We start from the raw sequence: 26,251 nt of genomic DNA, 5'->3' as shown, positions 1-26,251 counted from the left end.
GGTTTTTCCCTACATTTTTTTCTAGGAGTTTCATGGTATCAGACCTTATGTTTAAGTCTTTGATCCACTTTGAGTTAATTTTTCTGGGTAATGTGGGATAGTAGTCATTGTCATTGTTTTGCATGTGTTTCTCTAGTTTTCCCAGTTGTTGAAGAGAGTATCCTTTCCTCATTGGTTATTCCTGACTCCCTTGTCGAATACTAGTTGACCATATATGCCGTGGTTTAGTTTTGGGCTTTCTATTCCGTTTAATTGGTTTACATGTCTATTTTTGTCCCAGTACCATACTGGTGTTTGTTTGTTTGTTTTATTATATAAGTTTCAGGTGTACAGCACTATAATTCAACATCTGTATACACTACATAGTGATCAGCACCACAAGTCTACTTACCATCCATCACCATATAGTTGACTCCCTTCACCTGTTTCTCTTACCTCCGAACCCCCTTCCCTTCTGGTAACCACTAATCTGATTTCTGCATCTAAGAGGTTTTTTGGTTTTATTTTGTTGGCTTTTTTGTGTGTGTGGTTTTTTGTTTGTTTGTTCATTTGTTTGTTTTGTTTTTAGATTTCAGATATGAATGAAATCATATGGTATCTGTCTTCCTTCATTTGACTTATTTCACTTAGCATAATACCTTCAAGGTCCATCCATGTCGCAAAAGGCAAGATTTCATTATTTTTATGGATGAGCAAGTATTCTACTGTGTATGTATACTAGGTCTTCTTTGTCCATTCATCCATCAGTGGACACTTAGGTTGTTTCCACATCTTGGCTGTTATAAATAATGCTGCAATAAGCATAGGAGGGCATATATTTTTCCTAACTAGTGTTTTTGTATTTTTTGGATGAATACCCAGAAGTGGAATAGCTAGGTTGTACGGCAATTCTTAATCTTTTGAGTAATCACCATTGTTTTTCATAGTGGCTGTACTGATTTACAGTCCCACTAACAGTGTACTAGGGTTCCCTTTTTCCATATCCTCTCCAACGTTTGTTATTTTTTCTTTTTTATAATAGTTATTCTAACAGGTGTGAGGTGATATCTCATTGTTGTTTGATTTGCATTTCCCTAATAATTAGTTATGTTGATTATCTTTTCATGTGCCTGTTGGCCATCTATATGTTTTCTTTGGAAAAATGTCTGTTCAGTTTCTGTGCCCGGTTTTTAGTCAGGTTGTTATTACTTTGTTATTGAGTTGTATAAGCTCTTTATGTATTTTGGATATTAAGCCCTTATCAGTTATATGATTTGCAAATATATTTTCATTCAGTAAGTTGCTTTTTCATTTTGAGATGGTTTTCTTTGCTGTGAAGAAGAATTTTAGCTTGATATAGTCCCGTTTGTTTATTTTGCTTTTGTTTCTCTTGCCTTTGGAGTGGGTTCCACAAAAACCTTACTGAGACTGATATCAGTGAGATTATTGCCTATTTTTTCTTCTAGGAATTTTATGGATTCATGTTTTATATTCAGATTAATCCATTTTGTGTTCATTTTTGTGTATGGTGTAAGGTATTGGTCTAGTTTCTTTCTTTTGCATGTGACTGTACAGCTTTCCCAACAGCAGTTGTTGAAGAGACTCTCCTTTCTCTATTGTATATTCTTTGTTCCCTCATTGTAAGTTTATTGTCTGCGTATGTATGGGTTTACTTTTGTACTCTCAGTTCTGGTCCATTGATCTGTGAGTCTGTTTTTGTGCTAGTACCATCCTGTTTTGCTTATTGTGGCTTTGTAGGAAACAAAATATACTGTTTTGATTACTGTAGCTTTGTAGGAAACAGTCATCCCTTGATATCTACAGGGGATTGGTTCTGGGACCCTTAAGGTATACCAAAATCCATGGATGTTCAAATCCCTTTTATAAAATGCCATATAACCTACCCACATACTCCCATATACTTTAAATCATCTCTAGATTACTTATAATACCTAATACAATGTAAATGATATGTAAATAGTTGTAAATAAAATGTAAATGCTATGTAAATAGTTGCCAGAATGCAGCAAATTTAAGTTTTGCTTTTTGGAACTTTCTGGATTTTTTTCTGAATATGTTCAATCTAAGGTTGGTCGAATGCATGGATTGAGCACCCACAGATATGGAGGACCAGCTGTAATTTGAAATCAAGGAGTATGATACTTTCAGCTTTGTTCTTCTTTCTCAAAATTGATTTGACTGTTGGGGATCTTTTGTGCTTTCACACACACTTAGTTTTTATTACTATGGCTTTGTCAGAAGCATGATACCCCCAGTTTTGTTTTGTTTTTTTTTTTCTTCTCAGAATCACAATTTGGAGTCTTGAGTTTCCACACAGATTTTAGGATTGTTTTCTCTATTACTGTGAGAAATACCTTTGGCATTTTTACAGGGATTATGTTGAATCTGTAGGTGGCTTTGGGTACTATAGCCATTTTAACAATATTAATTCTTCCAATCCATGAACATGGGGTATCTTTCCATTTCTTCATGTCTTCTTTGATTTCCTTCAGCAGAGTTTTGTGGTTTTCATTATGCAGATCTTTCGCTTTCTTGGTTAAAATTATTCCTAAATATTTTATTGTTTTTCATGCTATTGTGAATGGGATGGTTTTTTTTTTTTAATTTCTCTGTCAGACGCTTCATTATTAATGTAAAGGAATGTGATTGATTTCTGTATGTTGATTTCGTATCTTGCCACTTTACTGAAATCATTGGTTAATTCAAAGTTTTTTGACTGGTTCTTTGAGATTTTCTGTATGTAGGATCATATCATTAGCAAATAACCACAGTTTTACTTCTTCTCTTTTTATTTGGATGACTTTAATTTTTTTTTTGTCTTGACCAGTTGCTCTAGCTAGGTCTTCCAGTACTAAACTGAATAGGCATATTGAGAGAGGACGTTATTGCCGTGTTCTTGATCTTAGGGGAAATGCTTTCAATTTCTCTCCATTAAGTATAATCTTAGCTGAGAATTCTTAATGAAGAATTAATGTTGAATATTGCCAAGTATTTCTGTGTCTATTGAGCTGATCATATGAATTTTCTGTTTTTATTCTATTATTATTATTATTTTTGTGTGTGTGTGGTACGTGGGCCTCTCACTGTTGTGGCCTCTCCCATTGTGGAGCACAGGCTCCGGATGTGCAGGCTCAGCGGCTGTGGCTCACGGGCCCAGTCTCTCCGCGGCATGTGGGATCTTCCCAGACCGGGGCATGAATCCGTGTCCCGTGCATCGGCAGGCGGACTCTCAACCACTGCGCCACCAGGGAAGCACTTATTCTATTATTAATATGATACGTTTCATTCATTGGTTTTTGAGTGCTAACCCAGCCATCATGCAGTCCTGAAATTAGCCTCACTTGGGTTATTTAATATATATAAATTTATATGTATATATATAAATTTAAAATTTGCCAATGTTTTGTTCAGGATTATGGCACTTATTTTAACAAGGGAATTGTCTGTAGTTTTATCTTTTCTTGCAATCTTTTCTTCTGGTTTTGGTGTCAGGGTAATTCTGGACTCATAAAATGAGTTGGAACGTGCTCCCTTACCCCTACTTTCTGAAAGAATTTGTTTAATATTGGTATTATTCCTATTTATTTATTGTGGAAGAGCACTTAAGAGGAGATTTACCCCTGTAAATCTAAGCCCCTAGAAGTTTTATAGTTTGGATTTTAGTTTTAGGCTTATGACCCATTTGAGTTATTATTTTTTTGTGTGTGTGTGAGAAAGGTGTAGGGTCAGTGTCTAGAGTCATTATTTTCCTTGTGAATGCCCAAGTTGTTCCAACACCATTTATTGATAATTCTCCATTGAGTTGCATTTACTCCATTAACAAAGGTTTTGTTATCTCTATGTAGTTCTGTTTCTGGGGTCTCCATTTTGTTCTAAGCTCGTTGTCTATTCTTTTGTGCATACTACACTGCCACTATTATAGTTTTTATTAAGTTTTGAAGCTGGGTATTTTTGGTCCTTCAATTTTCCTCCTCCTCTTCCTCCTCCTCTTCCTCTTCTGCCTCTTCTTTTTCTTCTTCCTTCTCTTCCTCAGCATTAGGTTGTCTACTCTGAGTCTTTTGCCTTTCCATATAAACTTTAGAATCAGTTTGACTATGTCCACAAAATAATTGCTGGGGTTTTTTTATTGTAATTGCACTGAATCTCTACATCAAGTTGTGAGGAACTGACATTTTAACAATATTTAGTCTTCCTATCCATGAACATGGACTATCTCTCCATTTATTTATACCTTCTCTGATTTTCTTCATCAAGTTTTGTAGTTTTTCTCATATTGATCCTGTAAAATTTTGTTAGGACTGTTCCCAAGTACTTCATTGTTTTGGTGCTAATGCAAATGGTATTGTGTTTTTTATTTCAAATTTTTATTTTTCATTGTTGGTATAAAGGAAAACAATTTCCAGCAACCTTGCTATAATTGTTTATTAGTCACAGGAGGCTTTTACTGTTATTGTTCTTTGGCTAATTATTTGGTATTTTCTTTACATAGGCAGTCATGTAATCTATGGATAAAAATAGTTTTTGTTTCTTTCCCACCTGTATATTTTCACTTCATTTTCTAGTCTTATTGCATTAGCTAGGACTTCCAGTAAGATGCTGAAGGGAGTGGTGAGAGGGGGCATCCTTGCCTTGTTTCTTTTTTAGGAGGAAAGCTTATAGTTTCTCACCATAACTGTGATATTAGCCACAGATTTTTTTCTAGATGTTACCAAATTGAAGAAGTTCTCTCTATTCCTAGTTTGCTAACATTTTGTATAAGTGCGTTTGGATTTCGTCAAGTGCTTTTTCTACAGCAATTTTTATGGTCACTGATTTTTATTCTTCAGCCTGTCAGTATGATGGATTATATTAATGGATGTTTGCATAATAAACCAGCCTTGCATACTTGTGATAAATCCCATTTGGTTGTAGTATATAATTATTTTTGCACATTGTTGGATTCAATTTCCTAATTTTTTGTTGAGGATTTTTGCATCTATGTTTATGAGATCTATTTATTGATTGATTGATCTGTAGATTTATTGATGAGGTCTACAGATTTATTGATATGTAATGTTACTTTGTCTGGGCTTGATATTAGGCTAATACTGACCTCATAGAATGAGTTAGGAAGCATCACATATCAGTGCTGGGAGAGTAATATGGCTGCGATTCCATGGCATAAAAGCAGTAGAAGCTCCATGTTTAATGCTACTCCTGGATTCTGTCCTCAGTGCTTTTTCTCTTGACTGATTTTAATTTGTATCCTTTCCATATAATAAACCATAACTGTGAGTATAACAGCTTTCAGTGAGTTCTGTGAGTTCTTCCAGTAAATTTTATAAAACCTGAGGGTGGTTTTGGGAATCCACTGAACTTGAGATTGGTGAAAGAAATGAGGACAGTCTTGGGGACTGTTCTCTCTAACTTTGCAGTGGGTCTAAACTCTACCCACCCTTTTTTCCCCCAGCTTTACTGAGGTATGATTAACAAATAAAAACTGCATATATTTAAGGTGTGCAGGTATACAATGTGATGTTTTCGTATATGTACACATTGTGAGATGATTCCTGCATCAAACCAGTTTACATATACATCATCTCACACAGTTATCATTTTTTGGTTTGGTGAAAATACTTCTACTTCTTAGCAAATTTCAAGTATGCAATACAGTATTGTTAACTGTAGTCATCAAGCTGTACATTAGATCCTGAGAAATAACTCATCTCATAAATGAAAGTTTGTACCCTTTTTTTTTTTTTTTTTTGGCGGTACGCGGGCCTCTCACTGTTATGGCCTCTCCCATTGTGGAGCACAGGCTCCGGACGCACAGGCTCAGCGGCCATGGCTTATGGGCCCAGCCGCTCCGCGGCACGTGGGATCTTCCCGGACCGGGGCACGAACCCTCATCCCCTGCATCGGCAGGTGGACTCTCAACCACTGCGCCACCAGGGAAGCCCTGAAAGTTTGTACCCTTTGATCAGTGTCTCCCCTTTCCTCTCACCTTTCAGGCACTGGTAACTACCATTCTACACTCTGTTCTATTATTCAGTTTCTTTAAAAAGTTGTTTTATATGTTTTGCCCAGTTTTCTAGTTGAATAAGAATTAGTAAGGTACCAGTTACTCTGTTGTGACCTGAAGTAAAAATGGCACCTTAGTATTGTAATTGTTTAGAGATGCAAAAATCTGTAAATGTTGACAGCATGCGTATTTTTACCCCGCAAATAAAAAAATAAGCACAGCTCCTGACAAAGTTTATATTACTTCCATGATGTATTTTTACTTGTGCCTTCCACTCATTTATAGCAATGTGGACCTGATAGCTGTTGTAATCCTCAAACTTGTGTGCTGAAACCAAATACACAGTGTGATAGAGGCTCATGCTGCAACAACTGTCAAGTAAGATTTTAGTTTATTACTATCTTCTAAGTATATAATGAATTATGTCTTGGATACTTTAGAATACATAGACACTTAGCTGTTAAGTCAAAGTAAATGACCTTTCATGTAAAGAAAAAAATACTAAATTCAGCATGATGTTTCTGATTTTATGAGTTATAGTTGGATGTTGAGGCCTCCTTATAATGCCATTATTCTCCCTAATGATGCTATTGTTTTTAAGTCTTTTTTTCTTTTACTCTAGTTCAACAGAATTCCTTTATTCTATTTTTTAAATGTCCTACTGTTTTTAAGTCTTGACTGAGAGCTATTACAGAATTTTTTGATACAGAAGATCACCACTAAAAGGGACTGTTTTCATTTATTTTATCCTTTTTTTTTTTTTTTTTTTTTAATGGTACGCGGGCCTCTCACTGTTGTGGCCTCTCCCGTTGCGGAGCACAGGCTCCGGACGCGCAGGCCCAGCGGCCATGGCTCACGGGCCTAGCCGCTCCGCGGCATGTGGGATCTTCCCGGAATGGGACACGAACCCATGTCCCCTGCATCGGCAGGTGGACTCTCAACCACTGCACCACCAGGGAAGCCCCCAATATTTATATTTTTGTGAATAAAAGTTATATTTTAGGTTGTAATGGGTATCTGTAAGTATGTAACTGAAAGATGCAGCAATTTTCCATAAATGCATAAATAATGAAACTCACTAGATGTAACACTTTCCAAATGCTACGTGTTAGCACAAAATTTAAACTATGAATTTGTTATACAAAGATCATTTGACTTAAATGTCACATTTTAGCTTATATGGTGAAGATGTTGATTCCTGTCCCCTGTTTTACTTTTCAGCTCTTCCAACATATGTGTGACAGATTCGTCACATGAGAACCCCTCTATTGAACAATCTGCCACTGTTCTGTGTTCTTCACTATCCTTTGACTGATGTGGTTTTATGTTATTTTTCTCCTAGAATCTTATCGTGGTTAATTCTTACCTCCATAATCTTTTTAGTGTGAACTGGAAGTCATCAATTAAGAAGTATGAGATAAATGCCCAGTTAAGATTCTTTATATAAAATTTCAGAATAGTATACATGAAAGTGTTAATTAACCATAGGATAATTCAGGAGAAAAATTACAATTGGGTTCCTTCTTTTCTGAGACTTCAGTAGTTGACCTGCCTCTTTTAATCACTCTTTGGTTTCCCACTGTTCATTCTCAGTTATTTAGGTTTCACATTTTCATAGAATTACAGATATTGCATACTTAAAAACTATGGTTTGAATAAGTATATTTTATTTGGAAATTATCTAAATTTCATAATTTTTGCCCCAAAGGAATAATTATCCCAAGCTAAAAGCTACTTTTTCTCCCTTCTACCAAAGCACAAACAAAACTTGGGCTCTCATTATATCATATTTGTGTTATCCTTTTCCTTGTACATATGTCTTATCTCCTGTTTTGGTTGATAACATTCAATTTTTTTCAATATGATTATCATAAGGCTTTATAACAAGAAGATAGAGACATTAATGAATAAGTACATCATCAAACTATAAATAGAATTAGAGCAATTTAAAAATAAATATTGATGAACACAACAACCTTATATATAATGCTTTAATTTTTACGTTTTAATTTCTATTAGCTTATGCAAGCAGGTGCTGTATGTAGGCCCATTGCGCATCCTGAATGTGATGTTCCTGAGGTTTGTAATGGAAGCTCAGGAAGCTGTCCGGCTGATATAACTATACACAATGGACACAAATGTAAAGGAGGAAAAGCTTTTTGTTTTGATGGAGGCTGCCAAGATCTTGATGCACGTTGTGAGAGCATATATGGAAAAGGTATTGTATTGTAACATCTATGTAGTTGGTGCTCAGTATTTTTATTAACATTACCAAGACAATGGACAATTATATATATTTAAATTCTTTATTCTGTTTAACTCTCTATTTTTAGTTTTTTGAGCTTATTAAGGTATAAATGAGAAAAATATGTTTAAGGTGTACAACGTAATGTTTTGATATACATATACGTTGTGAAGTAATTGCCACAGTCATCTACTTAACATACTCATTGCATATGTATACCCAGGAATAGGCTTACTGGATCATAAGGTAGTGCATTTAAATTTTTGAGAAGGCTGTCTACTGTTTTCCATAATGGCTGTACCAATTTTCATTCCCACCAACAGTATATAAAAGTTTCCTTTTCTCCACATCCTTGTTAATACTTATTATCTTTTTCTTTTTGATAACAGCTATCCTAAAAGCTGTGAGTTGTGGTTTTGATTTTCATTTCCCTGATGATTAGTGATGTTGAGCTCCTTTTCACGTATCTGATGGTCATTTGTATGTCTTTTATTTCAAGAAATGTCCATTTAGGTCCTGTGCTATTTTTATTTTTATTTATTTATTTATTTATTTATTTATTTATTTATTTATTTATTTGCGGTACGCAGGCCTCTCACCGCTGTGGCCTCTCCCGTTGCGGAGCACAGGCTCCGGACGCGCAGGCTCAGCGGCCATGGCTCACAGGCCTAGCCGCTCCGCGGCACGTGGGATCTTCCCGGACCGGGGCACGAACCTGTGTCCCGTGCATCGGCAGGCGGACTCTCAACCACTGCACCACCAGGGAAGCCCCTCCTGTGCTATATTTAGATCTCATTATTTGTCTTTTTTATTGAGCTGTATGAGTAACATATATTTTGGAGATTAATCCCTTATCAGATATATGGTTTACTAATATTTTCTCCCATTCTGTAGGTTTCATTTTTGCTTTGTTGATTGTTTCCTTTGCTGAGAAGTTTTTTAGTTTTATGCAGTCCCACTTATCTATTTTTGTCCAGTTTAGTTTCCAAGAGCTTTCTCCCTATGTTTTCTTCTAGTAGATTTGTAGTTTCAGGTAAGTTTAAGTCTCCTCAACCACCTGCTTTATTGAGATACAATTGGCATATAACATTGTGTAAGTTTTAGTTGTACAGCGTATTGATTTGGTACTTTTATATATTTCAGGATCATTACCTCCATAGTGTTAGCTAAACATCTGTTATGTCACATAATTACCATTTCTTTTTCATGGTGAGAACATTTAAGATCTACTGTCTTAGCAACTTGGCTAATTCTTGTCAAATATTAGTTTGAGAACCCCTCTATTGAATAATCTGAGAGTCTTAATGCATTTCTATGGCTTTATGGGAAGTTTACTATAACTAGCTGCTGGAGGAAGAAAAAATTAAGGCCTGGTACAGATGAGTCTGCTCAGTATTTGACACCATTTGGAAGTGGATTCCCTCTGCATAATTATAACCTCTCTCAGAGGTGTTTTTGAAAAATGATGTAGGAAAATTCTCTTATTGTGTAGAATCCTAGCAGTGTATGTGGTTTCCTACTTTGTCCGAAAGAGAGAAATTCAGAGGCAGTATTGATATTTGACAGTGACTAATCATGTGCAATTAATTAGGACTTGAAAAAAATAATATTAAAAAATTAATAACAAGAAGTTCTAGAGAAGGTGTATGTGGTTGTGCCTGTCAGGTAAAGCAGGGAATGTGAAGATTTTGTGTTGCATGTAAAGTTCAACACAGGGCATGCCACATAGAGGAGGCTATGTATAATCAGATAAATAACATTATCTGTCCTGTGAATGCTAGCATTTTTTCCCAGGTACCCTAGTACTTTCATAGCGAATCCACGTACAAAGAGTTTATGGCTGCAGGGATGGAGACCATGTGTGGGTTCAAAAATAGAATTTCCCTCAGCAAGATGATCTGATTACTTTTGTTGCTTGGTTAACAACCATGGGCTAAGTCAACAGCAGTGGGCCAAAATTCAGATTCTGATATAGCACAATGCTGTGACAGACTGGCCAGCCACTGTGCCAACTTGATGACGTTAGATCTCTCCCAACATATAAAGGGCAGCAGTTTCCTCTCATTGGAATAGAGACATAACGTGGATATGGATTTACCTTTCAGATATCATATTTCTACTAGCAGCATTAACCACGAACTTTTAAAAATTGGGATATAATTATGTAAAGTGAACTTCATAGATCTGAAGTGTATATTTTGATGTAATCCTCACTTCAATTAAAGAGTAGAAAATTTTCATCAGCTCAGTAAGTTCTTTTCTATCTCTTTTCAGTCAGTTCCTTTAAGGCAATAATGGTTATCTTTCCTATTATCATATGTTAATTTTACCTGTTCTTGAACTTCATATAAATGAAGTATTTCATCATATGAGTATTCTACAGATAGTTTTTACATTCTCATATTTATGGACACTTGGATTGTTTCTAGGTTTCTTTTCTATTATGAATAGAGGTGTTATGAGGCTTCATATATAAGTCTTTTTGTAAATATATGTTTCTGTTTCTCCTGAGTAAAGATTTTGGAGTGGAACTGCTGTCTTAAGAGTAGCTGTATGCTTAATTTTATGAGAAACCTGCTCACTGTTTTCTAAAGACATTATACTACTTCTTATCTCTACCAGCAACATGAGAACTTCAGTTGCTCCATGTTCTTGGTGACATTTGATGTTGTGAGTCTTTTTAATTTTAGTAAAATGTAAATGTAAATGTAAATGTAAAATGGTAGTTGATTCTGGCTTTAATTTGCATTTCTATCATGATTGATATCAAAGATGTTGAGCACATTATTTGCTGCTTATTGACTACATATATGATATATGGAATATATATATTTTCCGTTTGTAGTGTTCGTTCACATCTTTGCCCATTTTTAATTGGGTTTTTGCCTTTTTATTATTTATATGTGTAATTTATACGTTCTATATTCAAATGCATTTTAAGATATAAGTATTGTATTTTTTCCCAATATGCAGTTTCCCATGTACATTTTTAATGGTGATTTTTGATAAGAAAACTTTAATTTTGAGGAAGTTTAGTTCATCAAATTTTTTCTATAGTTTTTCTAAGAAGTATTTGCCTACTCCAAAGTCATCCACATATTTTCCTGTTTTTCTCTGAGGTTTTGATTTAACTTTTATTTTTATTTATTTAAACTTTTCAAAAATTTTTATTGGAGTGTAGTTGATTTACAGCATTCTGTTAGTTTCACGTGTACTGTAGAGTGAATCTGTTATACGTATATGTATATCTACTCTTTTTTAGATTCTTTTCCCATATGTGCTATTACAGAGTATGGAGTAGAGTTCCTTGTGCTATTCAGTAGGTCCTTATTAGTTATCTACTTTATATATAGTAGTGTGTATATGTCTGTTCCAATCTTCCAGTTTATCCTTCCCCTGCCCCTTACCCCCTGGAAACCATAAGTTTATTTTCTACATCTGTAACTCTATTTCTGTTTTGTAGATAAATTCATTTGTAACCTCTTCCATATATAAGTGATATCGTATGACATTTGTCTTTCTGTGTCTGACCCACTTCACTCAGTATGACAATCTCTAGGTCCATCTTTGTTGCTGGAAATGACATTATTTTGTTCTTTTTTATGGCTGAGTAATATTCCATTGTATATATGTGCCACATCTTCTTTATCCATTCCTCTGTTGATGGACATTTAGGTTGCTTCCATGTCCTGGCTATTGGCTATTGTGAATAGTATGCTGCAGTGAACATTGGGGTGCATGTATCTTTTTGAATTATGGTTTTCTCCAGATATATGCCCAGGACTGGTATTGCTGGATCATATGGTAGCTCTATTTTCAGTTTTTTAAGGAACCTCCATACTGTTCTCCGTAGTGGCTGTACCAGTTTTCATTCCCACCAACAGTGTAGGAGGGTTCCCTTTTCTCCAGACCCTCTCCAGCACTTATTGTTTGTAGATTTTTGATGATGGCCATTTTGACCTGTGTGTGGTGATACCTCATTGTAGTTTTGATTTGTATATCTATAATAATTACTGATATTGAGCATCTTTTCATGTGCTTTTTAACCATCTGTATGTCTTCTTTGGAGAAATGTCTATTTAGATCTTCCACCCATTTTTTGATTGGTTTTTTTTTTTTCTGATATTGAGCTGCCTGAGCTGTTTGTATATTTTAGAGATTAATCCCTTGTTGGTGGCTTCATTTGCAAATATTTTCTCCCATTCTGAGGGTTGTCTTTTACTTTTGTTTACCATTTCCTTTGCTGTGCAAAAGCTTTTAAGTTTAATTAGGTCCCATTTGTTTATTTTTGTTTTTATTTCCATTACTCTAGGAGGTGGATTGAAAAAGATCTTTCTGCGATTTATGTCAGAGAGTGTTCTCCCTATGTTTTTCTCAAAAGTTTTATAGTATCCGGCCTTACGTTTAGGTCTTTAATACATTTTGAGTTTATTTTTGTGTATGGTGTTTGGGTGTGTTCTAATTTCATTCTTTTACATGTAGCTGTCCAGCTTTCTCAGCACCACTTATTGAAGAGACTGTCTTTTCTCCACTGTATATTCTTGCCTCGTTTGTGTAGATTAGGTGAACATAAGTGTGTGGATTTATTTCTGGACTTTCTATCCTGTTCTATTGATCTATATATCTGTTCTTGTACCAGTACCACACTGTTTTGATGACTGTAGCTTTGTAGTATAGTCTGAAGTCAGGGAGCCTGATTCCTCCAGCTTTGTTTTTCTTTCTCAAGATTGCTTTGGCCATTCAGGGTCTTTCCTGTTTCCATACAAATTGTAAAATGTTTTGTTCTAATTCTGTGAAAAATGCCATCGGCAATTTGATAGGGATTGCATTGAACCTGTAGCTTGCTTTGGGTAGTATAGTCATTTTCACAATATTGATTCTTCCAATCCAAGAACATGGTATATCTCTCCATCTGTTTGTGTCGTATTCTATTTCTTTCATCAGTATCTTATAGTTTTTGGAGTACAGGTCTCTTGCCTCCTTAGGTAGGTTTATACCTAGGCAATTTGTTCTTTTTGATGCAATAGTAAATGGGATTGTTTCCTTGATTTCTCTTTCTGATCTTTCGTTGTTAGTGTATAGGTGTGCAACAGATTTCTTTATATTAATTTTGTATCCTGCAACTTTACCTAATTCATTGATGAGCTCTAGTAATTTTCTGGTAACATCTTTAGGGTTTTCTATGTATACTATCATGTCATCTGCAAACAGTGAGAGTTTTACTTCTTTTCCAAGTTGTGTTCCTTTTATTTCTTTTTCTTCTCTGATTGCTGTGGCTAGGACTTCCAAAACTATGTGGAATAAAAGTGGCGAGAGTGGACATCCTTGACTTGTTCCTGATCTTAGAGGAAATGCTTTCTGCTTTTCACCATGGAGGATGACGTTTGCTGTGGGTTTGTCATATATGGTCTTTATTATGTTGAGGTAGGTCCTCTCTCTCCCCATATTCTGGAGTATTTTTTTTTTTTATCATAAATCACTGTTGAATTTTGTCAAAAGTTCTTTCTGCATCTATTGAGATGATCATATGGTTTTTATTCTTCAATTTGTTGATGTGGTGTATCACATTGATTGATTTGCGGATATTGAAAAATCCTTTCATCCTTAGGGTAAATTCCACTTGATCATGGTGTATGATCCTTTTAATGTGTTGTTGGATTCTGTTTGCTAGTATTTTGTTGAGGATTTTTGTGTCTATGTTCATCAGTGATATGGGTCTGTAATTTTCTTTTTTTGTGATATCTTTGTCTGGTTTTGGTATCAGGATGATAGTGGCCTCGTACAATGAGCTTGGCAGTGTTCCTTCCTATGCAATTTTTTGGAAGAGTTTCAGAAGGGTAGGTGTTAACTCTTCTCTAAATGTTTGATAGAATTTGCCTGTGAAGTCATCTGGTCCTTGCCTTTTTTTTGTCGGAAGATTTTTTTTTTTCCAACAAAAGGTTTCACATATTTATTACTGAGCTACACAGTGAGCAGTGATGAGGAAAGATCAAGAAAAGAGGAGAGAGCCATTCCATTTTTCCCATCAAACACAGGCAGCTGTTCCAGACACTAGTGATGTTCTGATACGTTAAGATGCAATTGACCTTGATCACATAAATGTGTGACACGTCACGTGCGGTTCCTTATAGACCCAGCTTAGTTCTTCTCCAGTGTCTTCTCTTGGAGTTGTATCTGATTTTATTACCAGTTTTTATTCGAATTCATTGGGGAATGGGACGATTCTGCTTTCATTTTTGGCCAGGAATCGCTTGATCCTGAAAGTCTTGTGAGAAGACATGGCGAGGAGCAAATTCAACCACACATAGGATGGCAGACAAGAGAAAAGAGGAGAAGTGAGTGGAAGGACATATTTAGAAGGCCTGTTGGAAGATTTTTAATCACAGTTTCAATTTCAGTACTTGTGGTTAGTCTGTTCATATTTTTTATTTCTTCCTGGTTCAGTCTTGGAAGGTTGTATCTTTCTAAGAATTTGTCCATTTCTTCTAGGTTGTCCATTTTATTGGGCTATGGTTAGTTGCTTGTAGTAGCCTCTTATGATCCTTTGTATTCTGTGGTGTACGACTTCTCCTTTTTCATTTTTAATTTTATTGACTTGAGTCCTCTCCCCTTTTTCTTTATGAGTCTGGCTAAAGGCTTATCAATTTTGCTTATCTTTTCAAAGAACCAGCTTTCAGTTTCATTGGTCTTTGCTATTGTTTTTTTTTGTCTCTATTTCATTTATTTCTGCTCTGATAGTTATGATTTCTTTCCTTCTACTAACTTTGGGTTTTGTTTCTTCTTCTTTATCTAGTTGCTTTAGGTATAAGGTTAGGTTGTTTATTTGAGATTTTTCTTATTTCTTGAGGTGAGATTGTATTGCTGTAAACTTCCTTCTTAGAAGTGCTTTTGCTGCCTTCCATAGATTTTGGATGGTCGTGTTTTTGTTGTCTCTAGGTATTTTTAGATTTCCTCTTTGATTTCTTCAGTGGTCCATCGATTGCTTAGTAACATTGTTTAGCCTCCATGTGTTTGTGGTTTTTATAATTTCTTTTCCTGTATTTAATCTCTAATCTCATAGCATTGTGGTCAGGAAGCATACTTGATATTATTTCAATTTTCTTAAATTTACCAAGGCTTGATTTGTGACTCAAGATCTGATTATCCTGGAGAATGTTCCATGTGCACTTGAGAAGAAAGTGTATACTGCTGCTTTCAGATGGAATGTCCTGTAAATATCAGTTAATCTCTCTGAACTAATGTTTCATTTAACGCTTGTGTTTTCTTATTAATATTCTGTCTGGATGATCTGTCCTTCGGTGTAAGTGCGATGTTAAAGTCCCCCATAATTATTGTGTTACTGTCGATTTTCCCTTTTATGGCTTAACATTTGCGTTATATATTGAGGTGCATGTTAGGTGCATCTGTATTTACAACTGTTACATCTTCTTCAATTGATACCTTGATCATTATGTAGTGTCCTTCCTTGTCTCTTGTAACAGTCTTTATTTTAAAGTCTATTTTGTCTGATATGAGTACTGCTACTCCAGCTTTCTTTTTATTTCCATTTGCCCCTCACTTTCAGTCTGTGTGTGTCCCTAGGTCTGAAATGGCTCTCTGGTAGACAGCATATATATGGGTCTTGTTTTTGTATTTATTCAGCCAGTCTGTGTCTTTTGGTTGTAGCGTTTAATTCATTTACATTTAAGGTAATTATCAATATGTATGTTTTTATTGCCATTTTCTTAATTGTTTTGTGTTTGTTTTTGTCGGTCTCTTTTCTTCCCTTCCTCTTTTGTTCTCTTCTCTTGTGTTCCCACTTAGAGAAGTTCCTTTAGCATTTGTTGTAAAGCTGGTTTGATGGTGCTGAATTCTCTTAGCTTTTGCTTGTCTGCAAAGCTTTTGATTTCTCCATCAAATCTAATGAGAGCCTTGCTACATAGAGTATTCTTGGTTGTAAGGTTTTTCCCTTTCATCACTTTAAAGATATCATGCCACTCCCTTTTGGCCTGCAGGTTATCAGCTGAAAAATCAGCTGATAACCTTATGGGGATTCCCTTGTGTGCTATCTGTTGCTTTTCCCTTGCTGCTTTTAATATTTTTTTCTTTGTATTTAATTTTTGTTAGTTTGATTAATATGTGTCTTGATGTGTTTCTCCTTGGGTTTATCCTGTGTGGGACTCTGCACTTCCTGGACTTGGGTGACTATTTCCTTTCCCACGTTAGGGAAGTTTTCAACTGTAATCTCTTCAAATATTTTGTCAGTCCCTTTCTCTTTCTCCTCTTCTTCGGGGACCCCTATAATTTGAATGTTCTTGCAATTAATGTTGTCCCAGAGGTCTCTGAGACTGTCCTTCTTTTAATTGTTTTTTCTTTATTCTGTTCTGCAGCAGTGATTTCCACCATTCTGTCTTCCAGCTCACTTATCTGTACTTCTGCCTCAGTAATTTTGCTATTGATTCCTTCTAGTGTATTTTTCATTTCAGTTATTGTATTGTTCACCACTGTTTGTTTGTTCTTTAGTTCTTCTAGGTCCTTGTTAAGCATTTCTTGTATCTTCTTGACCCGTGCCTCCATTCTTTTTCCGAGATCTTGGATCATCTTTACTATCATTATTCTGAATTCTTTTTCTGCTAGATTGCCTATTTCCTCTTCATTTAGGAGAGGCTTTTACCTTACTTCTTCATCTGCAACATATTTCTCTGTCATCTCATTTTATCTAACTTACTGTGTTCGAAGTCTCCTTTCTACAGGCTGCAGGATCGTAGCTCCTCTTGCTTCTGGTGTCTGCCCCCTGGTGGTGGAGGTTGGTCCAGGGGCTTGTGTAGGCTTCCTGATGGGAGGGGCTGGTGCCTGTTCTCTGGTGGGTGGAGCTGGGTCTTGTCCCTCTGGTGGGCAGGTCCTTGTCCAGGGGTGTGTTTTGGGGTGTCCAGGAGCTTAGTATGACTTTAGACAGCCTGTCTTCTGATGGGGGGGCTGTATTCCTGTCTTGCTGGTTGTTTGGCCTGAGTAGTTCTAGCACTGGAGCTTGCAGGTTGTTGGGTGGGGCTGGGTCTTGGTGCCAAGATGGGGATCTCCAGGAGAGGTCATGCCAATTAATATTCCTGGGCGGTCCTGCAGCCATAAGTCAGTGCTTCCCCCCTGGGGGCTTGGGTTTGACCCCTGTTTGGAGAACTAAAGTCCTGAAAGCTGTGCTGTGCAACCAAATAAACAAAATAAAACAGAGAAACTAAAACCAAGAAAAACCATAAAAACAATCCAAAAAAAATCCCCAGTGAAAACAAAAAAAAACCAATTAAACAACCAAACAAAAAAACCAAAACAAACAATAAATAATAAACTAAGAAAACAAACAACAACAACAAAAAAAACCCCCCAAAACAAAAAATACCCCAGAAAATTTTTTAAAAAAGAAATAAAACAACAACAACAACAACAAAATTCTCTGGGGCCTCTGATACCAGTGTCCTTGCCCACATGGTGAGCTACAGCCAACCTCCACCTCCCCAGGAGACACTCCAAGACCTCTAGGTAGGTCTTTGGACCCGCTGTGGGCACTGTGGAGGCAGCTCAGACTTTGACCTGGCCCAGCTCCTGCATGTACGTGCCCACAAAGTCCACAGCTGCTAAAGCTGGATCCGTCTCAGCCGTGGGAGCGCTCATTGTCCCTTCAGATGTTCTATAGGTGCTGGGTTTACCAAGCTGATCGTGGTGGTTAATCCGTGGCTTGTGCAGCTGCAAGGAGAGATTTCAGTTCTTCTTAGTTGCACAGCCCCTGGGGCTCAGCTTTGGTTTCGGCCCCACCTCTGCATGTGGGCTACCTCAGGCATCTGCTCACTGCCCAGGCGAGTGGGAGCGAAGGCAGCAACTGGGGGCATGCTGGCCTGTTTCGGCGGGAGGGGGTGGGGCAGCGACTGACTGTGGCGTGCGTGCTCACTCAGGTGGGAGGGGGATAAGGTGGAAACAACTGGGGCACGCATGCTCACTCTGGTTGGAGCCCCTCCTAGTGCCTGTGGTGGCATGGGCTGGCGTGTGGGGAGAGAGGCTGTGATGGCAGACCCGCCCTTCATGCATCACTCAACAGTGGCTCCTCACTTCTGTGGTGGTCCAGGCTTCTTCCAAGAGCATTCCCAGTTGCAGAGCTCCTCACTTCTGTCCCCTCAGGCTGTCTCCGAGCAGCCAACAGCCCTCCTCTCCCTGGGTCTGCTCTCCAAACCCCATGTTCCGGCACTGGCAGACACCCGTTTCACCCTGGGGCTTGCAGGCTGTGGCGTGGACCATCTGTGTAAATCTCGCTCTGTCTTGCCTGCCACAGACTGGTTGCTGCACTTTCCTCTGATAGCCCTCGCAGCTCCCCTTCTATCTCAGCTAATTGCCCTGCCAGTGAGGGGGCTTCTCCAGTTGCGGGAACCTCTCCTCTCCTTCAACTCCTCCCAGGAGAGCAGGTCCCATCCCGTTTCCTCTTTTCTTTTTCTTCCTTCTCTCTCTTTCATCCTACCTGGTTATGCGGGGATCTTTTCTTGTCCTTTTAGGCGTCTGAGGTCCTCTGCTAGTGTTCAGCAGGTGCTTTGTGTGAATTGTTCCATTTGTAGATGTATTCTTGATATATTTGTGAGGAGAGCTGAGCTCCAGTTCCTCCTATTCCACCATCTTCACCTTGAACCTAACTTTTCTTTTAAATCATTATTTCTTGGAAAGATTACTATTTTTTCATTCCATTGATTTGCTATCTCTGTTTAAAATGAGTTGATAATATAATATAGTTCCATTTCTAGATTTCTTCTACATCAATCTGTTTATCCTTATGCTATTAATTACTGTAGTTTATAGTAAACCTTTATATATTAGGTAATATAAGTCATTCAACTTCATTTATTCTTTTTCAATACTGCTTTGGATTTTCTGAGTCCTTTTCATCTCCATATAAATTTTAACATCAGCTTGCCAATTTCTAAAAAAAAAAATTGCCTCCTAGAATTTTGATTGAGGTTGTGTCAGATTTATAGATGAATTCTGGATTATTAATATCTTAACAATATTGTGTTTTGCAACCCATGATGCTTTAAGTAGCGTTTTGTAGTTTAATGAACATATTTTTAATATCTTTATTTTATATTAATCCTAACTACATTTTAGGTTTTGGTACTATTGTAAAAAGTGTTGTTTTTATGAAGATTGGTTTTCCAATTGTTTGTTGCTAATATGTAGAAATACAATCGATTTTTGTATCTTGACCCCTTATCTGTGATCTGATATAGTAAGTCATAATGATGCCTACTAAATATAGAGAAATCTTATTCTAACTGGTCATCACAGAATAGAGAATTATACCATGATGTAGATGAACAATTGTTAAATGGAAAAAATATTATATAATAAGAATTCAGAGTACTTGCTCAGAATGAATCATCATAAGAAAAAAAATTTACATTTTGTATATTGCCTGGTAACTAATCAAACATCTAGCGCTTTCCGAGTTATTTCTTCCTATACAAATGCTGACAAAGATGATATGAAATTTACTGCTAGAAGCAAACTGACTGTATACTTTTTTGTCTAAAAAGCTATATTTCGCAGAGATCACTGGAATTTGATAATGACCCACAATACCTACCACACTGGCTCTACTAGTATTTTTTGTTGACTTTCTTGGATTTTCTACACACACACACACAATCATGTCTTCTGAGAATAAAGAATGTTTTACTTTTTATTTTCCAGTTTGTATGTTATTTACTTCTTTTTATTTCCTTACTGCACTGTATAGGGTCAACATTGAATGAAAGTAGTAAGAAATTAGTAAAACATTGTTGTGATTTAGCGATGTTCTCTTAGATGGAGAACGCTTAATATTACACTTAGTTAGATAAGTATAGTATTAGCTGTATGATAGTACCTGTAGGCTTTTCCTGCTGTCTCAGGCATGGGCACACGTGGAGCATCCGTGGAGGCAAGGCCTGGAAAGCATGTGCTTGCTGAGCAACAGTGGATCCAGGGTCTAAGGCTCTGGGCAGCACACAGGACTGGTGACTGGGTGCCCATGGAGCAGCTCTGGCTCTGGGGTCTGGGGCATATGCAGCGTTTGGGGTGGAGGGGCAGCCCTGGTCTTTGGCCAGAACGCTAGCAGCTCTTTCTGGGTGGGGTGCAGCAGCATCTTCTTATTTGGGTGGAGATGGCTCTTGATAGCCTCACGGAGAAAGCTGCCAGTGTCCTCTGTGGAGCGGGCTGCTGGGGTCCTCCTGTGGTGAGCCCTGTGGGGTCCTCGACTGTGAAAGCTGTGGGGTGTCCATGGCTGTTGTGGAGGCCCTCCTGGCAAACTCTGCCGTGTCCTCTGGAGAGCAGGCCACTGGGGATGGTGGTGGCATCCACTGCATGACAGATGCTGATAGTCCCTACCCTTCTGTGTTCCTGGCGCTCTCCAAGTATGTCCCCTAAGTCATCTACCCAGTGGTCCTTTCTGTCCAGTTAGTCTCCTTTCTTGCTCCGCTGTGTTGCTATAGGTTCTTTTTTTTTTTTTTTTTGCGGTACGCAGGCCTCTCACTGTTGTGGCCTCTCCCGTTGCGGAGCACAGGCTCCAGACGCGCAGGCTCAGCGGCCATGGCTCATGGGCCCAGCCGCTCCGCGGCATGTGGGATCTTCCCGGACCGGGGCACGAACCCGTGTCCCCTGCATTGGCAGGCGGACTCTCAACCACTGCGCCACCAGGGAAGCCCGCTATAGGTTCTTAATCGTACCCTTGAGCCCCTCCCAGGGCTATTTTCGTTTGTAGAGAGCTAACTGTTGTTTTTGTGTGTTGTGGGGGAGGGAACGAAGGCTGGAGAGATCTCTTACTCTGCCATCTTGCTGATCTCTTCCTCAATGAGAGTTTTTTAAATGTCAGAGAAGTAGATGTGTGTCCTAGTCTAGTTCTTGATAAAATGTCCAGGATAATTTTACCAAGAGAGATCAAGGCCTCAAAAATTCTTTACCAATAAATTATTTTCTTTACCAATAAATTACCAGTTAATTACCAATAAATTATTACCAATAAATTATTTTCTGAAAGTTAGTATCCCCAGGGAGTCAATTCATTTAATTAATATTTGGCCCCAAACATCTAGACTTAAAGTCTGTCGCACATTTCTAATTCTGGTATAGAGGATGGCCCACTGTCTTTGGCCCCTAGAAAATTTTTTATAGGTAGTGCATTTATTGATATGACAGATATAAGGGAGATAGGGAGATAGGAACTGTGGCTCTCTGAATATAGTGCTTGTACCTTTATCTGAGGAAAAAATAAAGTGTCTTAGAACTCAGAAGAAGTAGTGCTATGATAGAATCTCATAAAAGTGAGACCAAGATAAATAGGAAGTTTCAGGAATTATGTAATGGAAACTACAAGTATTCAAAGTGGTCATTCAACTGAGCTTAATTTGTTTGATCTCATGAATGGTAATAATTGCTTCTAAAGTGTCTGTAAGATTGCCTATGTTAACAGCTGATCCCACTGGACTCAGTACTGCAAACTCTTCAATGACTGCAATGCAGATATTGGGTAGAGCTGACCACCTGTGCTCCCACTGGTCCTCTGAACACTGTGGATCAGTTTGGAGCTCAGTCTGGATCAATCTGGTCTCCCTGTTACTAGTGAACCGTGGCATCTGGTGTAATACATTTTATATGGGACACCCATTCCTAAAGCATTTGGTTTACTATAATGGCAATCCTCATTATTAGTTAGAGAATAAACTTATTATACAGATACCTAAAAATCCAATGGTTCAAAAGAGATAGACTGTATTTTCTCTCTCATATAGTATTCCAGAGATAGGCAATTCATCAAAGATGGTTCAACAGCTTTGCTCTATGACATTTTTCAGGAACCTGTCGTCTTTCTTTTTGCTCCGTCATCCCTTGTGTCTTTGGTAGAGGGTAGTTTTCCAGCACAAAACGTTTATACTAGCCCATGGAATGGAGAAAAGAAGAAATGGAAGTGTAACCAGCTTGCGCTTAATGCCATTAACTGGATGTTTTGCATATAATTTCTACTCATAATCCACTGACCAGAACCTAGTCACATACCATATCTAGTTGCAAGGGAGTCTGAAAAATGTTTTCTCTAGCTTGGTGTCGATGTGCCCTGCTAATAACAAGAAAGTTCCATTACTGAATGGAAGAAAGAAGGAATGGATATTGGGGGACAGTTGCCCCCCACTTGCCCACAGTTAGCCAAAGTTGAGGTTATGGTAACAGTTTATGCTTTCTAGTAGTCATGTTTTTCTGGAGTACCAAAGTTTATATAGAGAAGGCAGAGGTTAGTATAGATCAGAGTATCATAAACTGTTTTATTGATGGTAAGAGGCAAGATTTCACAGTAGGCTTCTAGATTCATCTTTTTCTGCAGAGGCCTCAGGTAGGATTTTCCTCTTAGTACCACTTTCTAAGAACTGCTTAATATCCACATGGTTACTGTGGGAAATATGTTATTAGTATAGTTTGGTCTTATACCCCTGTTTATACTTGGTTGGACAGTAGCGGGTACCTAACCAGACCCAGTCTAACTGCAGTACTCTTCAACCTTGCTACATTTGGTGGGTTTTGAGCTGAATGTCTAAGTCATGCTAAGGGAGTTGGGGAGGTTCTGAGTTTCTTTTCTGGGACTTTTAGACAGTTAAACAAGAGAGTTTTCCCTCTAAGGACTCAAAATTATCATAAATAAAGATCCAGAGTTTTGGGCAGCTATGTTTTTGACCATGTGGAAAAGGATGGGCCTCAGTGAGACAGAAGAATGAAGCTGGAGTGTAAACATAAATGAAAACAAGAGATAGAGAGATAATCTTTACTTACATTTCTTCCTTGAGTGCCAATATAATAAATATTTCATTTAATCTGTCTCTTGTTATTCTCATAATTAGTGATGAATTTCCTGGACTTCTTTGAAAATAGTTATTTCTCCATTATTTCAGCTGGTGTTACAGTAATAATCTATAGTTTATTGGAGATGGAAAAGAATTATATAGCTCAAGTGGCTTCAGATTGTATAAGTAAGTTTATGCTTATTTATCTTAAATATCTCTTAGGACTGTTTTAGGAGCCATGAGGAAAAAATTTCAACTCTTACTTCGTATCATGAATTTGTGGAAATTTTAAATTGGTTCTATCTACGAGTTATTTGAAAAATGTAGAATCGATATTGCCTCTTTCAATAAAAAATATCTAGAAGGCCACAAAACAGAAACTAATGAAATTAGTGAGGTGACATTGGAAACATAATTTGGGAGAGATCACTAAGGAGTTTGTTTCAAATGTTAATCTTTAAAAATCTCTATTGCTTCAAATAGAATAGGTATAATTCCTATTGGAGGTTTTGATTTTGGATGTCAAACTCCGTAAGAAAGACAGATCATGGAATATGTTCCCCAAGGTGTTGATTTTTTTCATTCATTCAATAAATATTTATTTATCACCTTAATTGGGTGAGGCATTCTTCTAGGACTGGAAACCCAGGGATGGGAAAGACAAAAAAAAAAGATTCCTATTCTTATGGAGGTTATATTCCAGTGAAGGGTTCAGGCATAAACAATAAAAAAATTAGTAAATAAGTAAATAAATATAATCATTTCCATTAGTGGTGAATGGTATGATAACAACAGCAAAAAAATCCCCCAAACAAAGCAACAGCAAACAGAGTGATAGGAAAAAGACTGATGATGAAGGTGAGGCTGTTCAGACAGGGTGTTCAGAGATGGTTTCTGTGTGGAAGTGAAATTTGAGTAGAAACTTTAATATTAAGAAGAAGTCAGCCAGAAGATGATCTTAGGAAAGAGCATTTTGGGCAGAGAAATGCAGCAAATGTTATGGTTCTGAGTTAGGAATGAATTTGGTGAGTTCAAGGATGAAAAGAAGGGCAGTGTGGCTGAAAGGTAGTGAACCAGGCTGAGTAAGGACCATGGCAAGAAAAATGGATTTTATTCTTAATGCAATGGGAAACCACTAGAGATATTTAAGTAAGAGGCTGATGTATTTTTATTTTTTAAAAAGATCACTCTGACTTACGATATGGAGAATGTACTATGGAGAGTGGAAGTGGGGAGTCGTTTAGAAGCTATGGTAGCATATTAGAAGAGAACTGATGATAGCACAGGCTAGAGTGGTGACTGCGCAGCAGATGAGAAGTGGTCATGCTCAGGCTGTATTTAGGGGCAGTGTCCATAATACATGGATTAGATGGTGGAGGCAGGTAGTGAGGGGGGGGAAAAAGAAATCAGGAATTCTTCCTAAGTTTTCGCCTGAACATTGGTTGACTAATGGTCCTATAAAGAAGCCTAGGGTGTAAAACAATTTGGTTTTAGGATATGTTAAGTTGCAAATGCCTGTTAGTCATGAGATGAGGTGAGAAAGATGTCAGGTTATAAAAGATAAAACTTTAGCTAACGTTTCAATGGCTCCCTTTATTACAGTTGAGATGGGGTGGCCTTCTAGTCCATCTAACTGGAAACGTAAACTAGTCGTCTCTAATAGTGGTCAAGGGAGTAAAACCTCAGACTCCCTACTCTGCAGTGCTATTTATGAGTCTTGCCTAAACTACTTGCAGTAGTTTTCCAGCACCCACATTTACTGACCTAGTACCAGCCATGCACATCTGTCTATGAAAGTCCATCTACTATTTTGTGGTACCTCATAGCATTTGATAATAGGTTAGAGAGAATCTAAATACACTATTTGGACTATAGAAGAGAAAATTCTCTTACTTTGTAGACTTCATCAGTATACTGGGTTTAAGGAAATATTTGACATGTGATTTCACATTTTCAAAGTGTTGCCCTTTTGGTGTTTCCATATCACCTTGGAAAACCCAGACTGAGCTGAAAGAAAGTCCCTAACACTAATGAGAGAAGGTATTCAAGGGAGAAATTAAATACAGGGCTCATTGGTACCTTTAGAAGCACTATTTGAATGAGTAAAAATTGGCCTGGATGAAGAGCATTCCTAACCTGGTATTCTCAGATTCACAACTGAGCTAATAAACATTGTGAATACTCAGAAATACCATTACCTGTCCTCACGGTACATATACAAGCACCTTTGATGGACCAATGTTTAAAAATGGTGGAAAGAGATAGAATTAGGAGAAGGTAAAAAATTAAAGGGAATAGTGGGGAAAATGTAAATCATAGAAGGAGCTGGTAAATAGGAGAAACCTTCTTAATCTCAAAAGAAAATGGAGAAGGATTAGATGGGAATTAAGAGTGACTAAATATGGGACTTCCCTGGTGGTGCAGTGGTTGAAAATCCGCCTGCCAATGCAGGGGGCACAGGTTTGAGCCCTGGTCCGGGAAAATCCCACATGCTGTTCAGCAACTAAGCCCATGGCGCCACAATTACTGAGCCTGCGCTCTAGAGTCTGTGAGCCTAGAGCCCGTGCTCTGCAACAAGAGAAGCCACTGCAATGAGAAGCCCGTGCACCGCAGTGAAGTGTAGCCCCCGCTCGCTGCAACTAGAGAAAGCCCATGCACAGCAACGAAGACCCAATGCAGCCAAAGATAAATTAATAAATTAATAAAAAAAAAGAGTGACTAAATAAGCATCATCTTAATTAAGTTTGATAACAATCCACTGAGGTAGATATTATTACCTACTTTTATATTTTATAGATGGGCAGTTAGACTTAGCAAGGTTCATTTTGGAGACGGTGACTGTGCTAGGTGGAATTCTAAGATGGCCCCCAATATTCTTCTGGTGTACATTTCTTGGATAATCCCCTCTCTGAGTTGGGGGAGAACCCGTGAATATATGATGGAATATCATTCCTATGATTAGATTACATAGTAAATATGAAGGAATTTTAAAGATGTAATTAAGGTCCATAATTAGTCAACTTTGAATTAATCAAAAGGGAGATCATTCTGAGTGGGGCCTCACCTAATAATGTGAGCCTTTAGAAGAAGGAAGATGTCAGAAGATTCTCTTGCTGGCTTGGCAGAAATAAGCTGCCATTGTTGTGAGAGGGCCGTGTGACTAGGACCTGAGGGGCCAAGAGCAACCCC

The 26,251-nt window shown here is 37.6% G+C and overlaps 1 protein-coding gene and 1 pseudogene across 2 annotated transcripts in view; one reads left to right on the top strand and one right to left on the bottom strand.

Moving 5' to 3' along the window:
• Positions 1 to 26,251, top strand: part of ADAM32 (ADAM metallopeptidase domain 32) — a 164,095-nt gene that overhangs the window by 81,106 nt on the left and 56,738 nt on the right. For both annotated transcript variants that reach the window (XR_010939495.1, XM_067721529.1), the window contains exons 13-14: positions 6,287 to 6,379; positions 8,021 to 8,219. Coding sequence is in view for 1 of the 2 variants with exons in the window: in XM_067721529.1 (XP_067577630.1) it covers positions 6,287 to 6,379; positions 8,021 to 8,219 (292 nt within the window). In the remaining variant the exon portion in view is untranslated. The remainder of the gene's footprint in view (positions 1 to 6,286; positions 6,380 to 8,020; positions 8,220 to 26,251) is intronic.
• LOC137215934 (large ribosomal subunit protein eL39-like) lies at positions 14,372 to 14,526 on the bottom strand (annotated as a pseudogene).

This window comes from Pseudorca crassidens, chromosome 21 (genome assembly GCF_039906515.1).
Source record: "Pseudorca crassidens isolate mPseCra1 chromosome 21, mPseCra1.hap1, whole genome shotgun sequence".
NCBI lineage: Eukaryota > Metazoa > Chordata > Mammalia > Artiodactyla > Delphinidae > Pseudorca > Pseudorca crassidens.
The sequence above is the reverse complement of the archived record's forward strand: the minus strand, read 5'-3'. Positions and strand labels throughout refer to the sequence as shown.